The sequence below is a fragment of the Palaemon carinicauda genome, chromosome 26, assembly GCF_036898095.1.
Source record: "Palaemon carinicauda isolate YSFRI2023 chromosome 26, ASM3689809v2, whole genome shotgun sequence".
NCBI lineage: Eukaryota > Metazoa > Arthropoda > Malacostraca > Decapoda > Palaemonidae > Palaemon > Palaemon carinicauda.
Window position 1 is genome coordinate 34,704,215 of NC_090750.1, and position 10,000 is coordinate 34,714,214.

General features: G+C 31.9%; 1 protein-coding gene across 3 annotated transcripts in view; it reads left to right on the forward strand.

Annotated features, from left to right (window-relative positions):
• Positions 1-10,000, forward strand: part of RhoGAP68F (Rho GTPase activating protein at 68F) — a 379,237-nt gene that overhangs the window by 76,483 nt on the left and 292,754 nt on the right. Inside the window, exon 2 of one of the 3 annotated variants that reach the window (XM_068349546.1) lies at positions 5,453-5,521. The exons of the other annotated variants lie outside the window; for them this stretch is intronic. Coding sequence (XP_068205647.1) covers positions 5,453-5,521 — 69 coding nt within the window. The remainder of the gene's footprint in view (positions 1-5,452; positions 5,522-10,000) is intronic. 3 annotated transcript variants of the gene reach the window in all.

Here is a 10,000-nt window from a genome sequence, read left to right on the forward strand (position 1 = left end):
ATCGTTGCGAGTGGGTTGGTCTTCTAAGCCGCATTATTTATTTTTAATTAATAGATCGCTAAGAATGGTTGTTGATGGATACCATAGTGAGTATAGGAATGTGGTATTTGGTGTTCCTCTGGGTAGTTTTTTTGGCCCATTACTTTTCAAACTATATATACATGGCATGTGGTTTGGCCCTGAAAACGAGCTGGTTGCATATGCAGATGATGCTACTCTCTTTGCATCAATTACATCACCTGAATGTAGAGCTAGAATTAGTGTATGATGCAAATTATGGGGCATGAAGTTGTATCCTAACAAGGAGAGTTGCTCCTCCTCATCATCAGGATCTCAGCATTGATAATGTTTCTCAAACTCTATATGACTCTTATAGAATTTTAGTTGTGATTCTCGACAGTAAGCTTACTTTTGAGAAACACGTTAGGTCTGTGTCTTCTTCAATTGCACAAAAATTTGCCTTGCTGGGAAAGTCTTAAGATTTTCGGTGATCAATCTATTCTATAAGAAGTTTTTTAATCCTTTTATTTTACCTTGTTTCGAGTATTGTTCTCCTGTCTGGTCTTCAGTTGCTGATTCTTATCTTAATTTGATGGAGAGGGACTTAACAGTCTATTAAATTCGTATTTCTGATCTAGATATTAATCTTTGCCACCGTCGTTCAATTAGTTTGTTATGCATGTTGCATAAAATATTTCATAATTCTGACCATCCTTAACATTTAGATCTTCCCAGATAGTACCATACTGTGCGTAATACTAGTTATGCAGCTAATTCTAATAATCAGGCCTACTCCATCATGAGGCTCAATACTATACAGTATTCCAAAGGTTTTATTCCAGCTGTAACCGAGTTGTGGAACGATTTCCCTAATCTGGATGTTAGATTCGTAGAACTTCAAAAGTTCATACTTGCAGCAAATGTTTTTATGTTGAACAGGCTGACATAAATCTTTTTATAGTTTATATATGAAAGATCTGTTTTAATGTTGTTACTGTTCTTAAAATATTTTATCTTAATTGTTAATTACTTCTCATATAGCTTATTTATTTCCTTATATCCTTTCCTCACCGGACTATTTTCCCTTGGGCTTATAGCATCTTGCTTTTCCATCTAGTTTTGTAGCTTAGCTATTTATAATAATACTAATATTAAGTGGTGTTGAATGGCATCCTATGCCCTTGCACCGTGCCATATGTCCCAATATTCCTAAATCGGTGAATATTATTGAGCTCTTAAGTAGGGTAAGCAAATAAATTGTACATATGTGATTGTTTCACTAGATATGTATTGTGTAAATGATGGAGAATTTGGACGTTCTTTTCTCGGAGAACTAACATTCGCAGGTAGAAATAAATTGCAAACACCATGGCAGTCATGCACTGCGAAATTATAAATATGTAAACACTTTATATATATATATATATATATATATATATATATATATATATATATATATATATATATATATATATATATATATATATATATATATATATATATATATATATATTATACAGCCATGTTGGGAAATCTTCATCTGCCTTTGTTAGCAGGGTGCAGGTTGCTTTATGGAAACCCCTTTAGTAGTTATGAGGAAGATTCATCAAAACTCTTTCATTCGAAACTAAAAATGCTGAAATTATCTTTTAGTTTAGTGTTGTAGCTTCAAGAGATGTAGATGTTACCTGATGATCTCCCACTGTTTTTGAGGTATCAGTGCATAATAATCTTGCTGTAGTTTTGCTCTATGACACAAACGGAATCAACTTTGTAGAAACTAACGGCACAGGCATGAGGTGCGATTATCGGATGTAGTCTCCGTGTGAAATTTATTCCAAAGGTGAACTAAATCCGATGTTGGTGCGCTATCCATCCTTTAATATTTGTAAGTATAAATTTTTTGGGGGTACAATTTAAACTTTTCTTTTTCATTCATATAGCCTGAGCTCTCAGGGTTTAGATGGGTTAAGTTCGGCTCTAAATACTGAATCCTAATTCAGTAGAAAAAGTTAAAACGGATTTGAAATCAATTTTGATTTTTGATTTTTCTAGGAGGATGAGTCCATCGATAAGCTGTCTTTTTGTATCACCCCTAAAGGTATGGGTTACAATCCCAATCACGATTTTTATATATATATATATATATATATATATATATATATATATATATATATATATATATATATATATATATATATATATAAATATACTGTATATATATATGTATTTATATATACATATATATACATATAAATATATATATATATTTATATATATATATATATATATATATATATATATATATATATATATATATATATATATATGTTTATATACACACACATATATATATAGTATATATATATATATATATATATATATATATATATATATATATATATATATATATATATATATATATATATATATATATGAAGAGAGAGAGAGAGGAGAGAGAGAGAGAGAGAGAGAGAGAGAGAGAGAGAGAGAGAGAGAGAGAGAGAGAGGGGGGGGACTGAAGGATTACTTAGGTCTTTGCAGCATTCCATCTACTTTACCTCTGTTCCGCTTCTTTTCTTTCATTTTAATGTCTAACTAACTTTCACTTCATATTGTAACCTCAGGCTTCCCCCTCAGTTGTATTTGGGCATTGATTGGCGTCATAGGCTCCAGTGCTGTCCTATATTGGACCAATTCATAAATTAATTCCATAAATCATATATATATATATATATATATATATATATATATATATATATATATATATATATATATATATATATATATATTTTACCCAAAAACCGATAAATCGGTTGGAACTTTTGACCGGGGAAACGTCTGTCTATATCCGAACATAACTTGACAACAAAACGTTTACCCGATTGAGCGGTTTAAAGAATTGATATAAAAATTTTAACCGGGTGTCGCCGGTTAGCATACACGCCAACCTTTGATCACAGCACTGGCAGCATGTTTGCTTGTTCCCCGGTCGCGCTTGCCAGCGCTGTGATCAAAGGTTGGCGTGTATGCTATTTTATTATTTAACGTTATAGTTGTAGGTACGTTACCCAGAATTTTTTTGTTTTATGACTATGGGTAATGTCAAAAGCAAGCGACCAGCGACACCGGTTAAAATTTTTATATCAATTCTTTAAACCGCTCAATCGGGTAAACGTTTTGTTGTCAAGTTATGTTCGGATATAGACAGACGTTTCCCCGGTCAAAAGTTCCAACCGATTTATCGGTTTTTGGGTAAAATATAACTTTTTTTACGCAAGCGTATTGATTAACTAGTTTATGGTTATATCTTCAAAATGTGAGGTCAAACATGTCTATAACTTATTCAGAAGCTGAGAAATAAACTTTGAAAGTTCGCTTAAAGATGTCAGTTTGATGTCTTTTGAAACTTAAGTACGTGACTACAGCCTTCGTGATTACCGCAAAACATTCCCACATAGACTAATACACAATTTAAAACATAATCTACAAAACCTGAGGTCGAACAGCTATCTAGCTCATTCAGAAGCTAAGATTATAGAGTTGAAACTTTGCTAAAAAGCGTTTTATCCATGACTCTATATCGAACACCTGAAAGTTGACGTCATTTTTGCTATTTTTTTGCATATTTTTGACGTCATATTTCACGAACCTTATAAGATAGGGACTTGAAACTTTTAGGATCGTCTAGTTAAATTGAATAGAACTAAATCCTAGAGTTTCAAGCTTATACTATGTCCGGAAAGCACTTTTCTGAAAACCCGGTATTTCTGGTTTACGTAATCGTATATAACAGCACTGGCAGCATTTTTGCTTGTTCCCCGGTCGCGCTTGCCAGCGCTGTGATATATATATATATATATATATATATATATATATATATATATATATATATATATATATATATATATATATATATATATATACATATATATATATATATATATATATATATATATATATATATATATATATATATATATATAAATACATACATACAGTATACATATATATATGTATATATATATATATATATATATATATATATATATATATATATATATATATATATATATATATATATATATATGTATGTATGTCTGTGTGTGTGTACATTTAGTACTTGGGTATGTAACAATGTTTATGATGAATTGATAATGTTTTAGAGGCGTTCAAAAATCGAAGAGAGCTTTTCTCCGGACGAACTGTTCTGCAGATAGTTTTCAGAATAACAGGGAAAATGCATTTAAGTTTCCCCATTCATTATTTGATCGGCACGTATTTTGAATCACTTTGTGATTCTCCTTCAGATGTACATTGGTTGATTCAATTGTATTTTGATAAATAGGCCATGATGGTGAAATTTATGATACAAAAATATATGGATAATCCAAAACTACCCGTCAATTGACTAAAACTGATAATTAAAAAAATCAAATTCGTTAAATATAATAATGAAAATTTAAGATCATTTTTTTTATACATAAATGATTTTTTTTTTTCTGAAGGCTTTACACTTCTTATCCAATATTATATCTTTCAGATTGTTTTGAAATTCAAAGACATCAAGAGAAGCGAGGGCATTTTTTTTTTTTCAAATTACCTTTGTGAAAACTTTTTTTCGAAATAATTTTTTATTCTCTCAGAAAACCAGAACAGGTATACCGTATATCTGTTCAGTCTGTGTGAAGAATAAAGAAAAATGAGGGGCGTAAAAATGTGGTTTCATGAGGTCATTCTCCCTCGACCTGGGTGAAACCATTTAAAGGATTCTCTCTCTCTCTCTCTCTCTCTCTCTCTCTCTCTCTCTCTCTCTCTCTCTCTCTCTCTCTCTCTCTCTCTCTCTCTCTCTCTCTCTAAAATGACAGTTTGATTGCACCCTTCATTGATTTGGTTAGAGGATAAGATGTTATTACTTTGTATTCGTTCCCTGGATGACAATATATGGAGATTAATAGTTGCCTTTCTTTCCCCTTCTTTTCCCCCTTGGGGTTTCTTCCTCTGTTGGCTTGATTGAAATTTACTTATTCATTCTTTCATTGTCTTGTGAGAGTGGAATAGTGTTTTATTATATATTGCGGTTTGCAAGGGATCGTTAAACATTTCCTGGAGGAGAGGAGAGAGAGAGAGAGAGAGAGAGAGAGAGAGAGAGAGAGAGAGAGAGAGAGAGAGAGAGAGAGAGAGAGAGAGAGAGATGGTAATCTATGAACTGTACCAACCGTGTGCCACACGATCGTACATAGTAACGACATTCTTTTTTTTTGTGTACAGAACCATGTAATGCATTTATTTGAATTTAAGATTATATGTTGTCAGCAGCTATTATTATTATTATTATTATTATTATTATTATTATTTTAAATGAATACACAAATCCTGATGTTGGATCTTTTGATGATATATGTTTTTCTATTGTTTTGTCGTTATTTGTACAATTTCCTTCAATTTCCAGTTGAACTGCTCTTCACTCCATCAAGGAATGGAAAAGAAGAAGTCATTCAGTTTTTCGGGTTATCATCAGGTAATTTCTGATGCTTGTGAATTTACCATTAACCTGTTATGGAGTTTTTTGAGTTGCCAGCTAAACCCCCACCCCCACCCCCTGCATCCTGTGTTTTTACAATTAGCAGTTCTGGAGTTGCTGAGGTTCCAGTCAATTTATTTATTTATTTTCATTAATCAACCGTTTGATCTACTATAGTCCATTTCTTTTAGCGATGCATATTTGCACCGACTCGCAGCGGTGCCCTTTTAGCTCGGAAAAGTTTCTGGATCGCTGATTGGTTAGAATTATCTCGTCCAACCAATCAGCGATCAGGAAACTTTTCCGAGCTAAAAGGGCAACCCTGCGAGTCGGTGCAAATATACATCGCTAAAAGAAATGGACTATAGTTTACATTTAACCGATATTTTACGAAACTAATTATTTTTATTATTTTTATTAGTTTTTTTTTTTTTTTTTTTTTCTTTTTTTTTTTTTTTTTTTTTGCCCTGCTGTTGTATTTTACATCGATTAATCGTTTGAAGTTTCTGTTACCTTCTAACTTTTCTTGTGTTATTTCAATAATTGGTTTATTTTTGAGAGTTTCCAGTCGTCCTGTTCAGTTTTCCATAATATGTTGCTGTGCATGCCGAGTTTCTAGTCGACATATTTTGTTATCCTGTTGTGTTTTACATTAATCCGATACAATTTCAGTTGTATTTTAGTTTTTTTTACGTTAGTTTTGTTCTTGCCTTATTAACACATCTCTTATAATTTTTTTCTGTGTGTTTTGCACTACCACATAATAAAGCCTTTTGTTTTCACTGTGATCACTTTTCTGATGTTTTCTTATTATTCACCTTACCTCCATATTGTGGTGGTTGATTTTTCCCGCAACCCGTTGAAAGTTTCCAGCCTTTCACGCTACAGATGAAAACGTTTTGGTTTCTTAGTGTTGTTTGTGTGTGTTTTTTACATTAACCTTTCTATAATCAATTGAATTTATTTCTCCATTAAATCATCTTTTCGATTTTATTGTCAATTAACATCATTTTAAAGACTTATCACTATTTAAAGTGTAATGAATTATTCTTGTAAGTGTTGCTCCGTTAGTGTTGATATTTATTGAGACCCTTGTATAATGGGTGAAAACATTTGTTGAGTAACCCAGAAATCTGTTATTAATTATGAATATAATTAACAATCCATTTTCGTTGTGATTCTTAATTCTTTGTGTGATTTCCATAATTTGTATCTTTCTTGTGAATCATTATTGAAAATTCCATTTAGAGACGGCTTTACCCGTGGGCACATATGGAGAGTAATAGCATGGTTAGAGTGCTCTAACCAGGGTTAGTGAGGAAAAAAAAAAAAACGTGAACGGAAGAAGACCAGTGAATAAACCCTTGATATTTTCAAGAGCTTACATTCACTGCATATTGAAGAGCCTTCCATAAGTAATTGGAATTTAGGACATTAGAGAGAGACACTAAGTGGCATCAAGCGAGGTACGCAAGGAGTCAAGTGCCAGTAGTAACAGATTTTGATAAATTTGGGTAATATTTTATGTTAATCCTTATTAAACTCTCATTATCGGAGAGAATCGACTCGTTAGCGAAAGTATCTTATCAGTGACGAGAGCTTTTGAAATGCCATCGGTGGAGATTTCAGGAGAGTTAATTTCCGAGGTACCAGGCAATTTCCTGTCAATCTAATCTCGGTATTGTAACCTTTGCTGCAAGCAATGGTCTAATCATAGTGGTTTCTCGTTAGTTTTCTTCGTCTTTTTTTTTTTTTTAACAAGCCTTTCTTTTTAATATTGTAGTTGGATTTTTTTTATTATATACATAATTGGATCAAATTTTAATTTTCGGTTTACTTTCTTCCTCAAGTTTATTTCTGATAATTATTTCCAATCATATTTTATTATACTATGCAGAAGCGTGTTCTCTATTTTTCATATATTAATTATAACAATAGTGATAAATTTGGTTATGTATATTTCTGTTTTGATTACTTTACATGTTAATCACAAGTCACCTAGATGTTACCCTATAAATATCTCGAATATTACAGTACTGGCTCTGATTGGATATTCTTTTCTTTTACTAAAATAAAGTTACAGAAATGCTATCACAAAAATAGGTTATCTTATTATTCTGTCCCTGTTGGACATGATTATGCCCAAAAGGAGAACGATAACTGATCTTATTGGTGACAGATAGTTGGCCTTATGTCTGGTAGGCTCTTGCTTCTAAAATGACCCACAACAAATAAAGTTGATGGTGGAAAAGCTGATATGAATATATATATATATATATATATATATATATATATATATATATATATATATATATATATATATATATATATATATATATATATATACATACATACATGTACATATATATTCATATACATATAGATATATATGAGAGTGTGTTATATTGGAAAGGTGGTTACTAAGAATTATATTCCAGCAATACCCAAGACTATTGCAAAGTTCAGTACTGACTTGCTAGTTGTTTCTGTGCTCCGATCTGTCTTTCTGAGATCGCATTGTTTCTGGCCTGGAAAGAACTAGGGTGCTGTACGTGGTGTTGTTCTCATTTTTTTTTTTTTTTTTTTGGTATCGATATTGTCTCTTCTGATGATGATAAACAATATGAACCTTTCCTTAGTTACGATCAAGGATCGTGTAAGGCGTAATATGTGTATTGTCTGAAGGAGTTATAGACAGTACTTTTGGGTTTAAATAAAGATAAGGAAAAGATCACTGCACTATTGCACAGTATCTTAGGGACTTACCATATACATATGGTGAACGTCTGAACCTCTCTCCACACTTAAGAAGACTCTGACAATGGCTATTGATGACTTCACACACATATAAGGTCATTTGTTGAGAAAAATCTACTAAGCTGTGAGCGGACCACCTAATGGGAGGTAACGTACTATACCACAAAGTTACCCTACCCTGCCAATGAATTGAGTGTGGGAAATAAGGCTTTGCCCTGATGAAATGTTGCTATGGGTCACCAGTAGGCACTATGAAGGTGCCTAAAACAGTTTTTAATTGAGGTAGCATACTTTTGGGTGTTCAAACTATTGACAGCTAACTGGCAACTTCCATCTGTGAATTTTAAAGATACAAGGCGATTATGCTTCAAGCTAGCCATGTATGCCACGCAGGAGATGTTACTCCTGTTGAAGATCTTCAGGAAACTCTTACAAACGACTTTACTAACAGTGCCAACATCAGTACCGCAAGAGAAAGGTACGCCATGGCTCTAGTAGCGGTTCCCCGACACTTCGGTGACTGGCAAGATTGTAGTAAGCAAATCCTCAACCAGCATCTGCTAAATACTTGAAAGCTGTGTCACCAGTCAATCAGTTATGAAGTTTGCAGCTACGTTATGGAAATTGATGGAATGTTAATCTTAATTATTGTTATAGCCTCTGTGTACTGATAAGAGCGTCGAATATAAAGAGTCGTCTTTCATCCCGTATCCTGTTTCAGTTGGATTGACTGTGTCCAGTGGTCACTTCCATTCCTCTTTATTCCTATCAGAACTTTACCACACTTAAGAGTCGTGCCACCTTTAGGGCAAGAACCTGTGCTGGCTTATGATAACTACCTTACCCTTTTGTCTGTTGTAATCGGCACTTTAGTTTTGATCATGCCCAACTGTAACAAGATGACATGAGAGCTTGCTATAATTCTGTAACTATATATTTGTAATTTCAATTTAGCGAAAGAAGAAAATACCCCCTTGTGTCCATATCCTACGTTAGTATTGTTTATATAGATAATTCTAATTGGTTTGTGTCACAGAAAAGGAAGTAAACTAAGCATTGAGCGAGTATAATATGCAGAAACAATAAACTCTAAGGATGTAGTCATATTTTATAAATAAATTATCTTAAAGAGGGTTCATATTTCCGTACCTATATTTTTTCCCATTTCCCGGAATTATAATGATTATAATAATGATTTCATAAATATTCGATGTTAACTTTTTCATATATATATATATATATATATATATATATATATATATATATATATATATATATATATATATATATATACACACATATATATGCATATATATGTCTATATATAGCTAGATCCGTATATATATATATATATATATATATATATATATATATATATATATATATATATATATATATATTTATATATATATGCATATATATGTCTATATATTGATATATACGTATATATATATATATATATATATATATATATATATATATATATATATATATATATATGTGTGTGTGTGTGTGTGTGTGTGTGTGTGTGTGTGTGTGTGTGTGTGTGTGTAAATGCTTATGCGGTCATCCCTAGGGAGTAATAGACAATAATGGCAAAAGTGATAGCAATGGTAAGAGTCTAGTTAGGTATCATTTAGCCATTTATCTCTTGTCCATGTCATTGCCTTTTTTTCTGAAGTTGCTTTATTGGATTATAGTCCTGTGCTAAATTCAAAG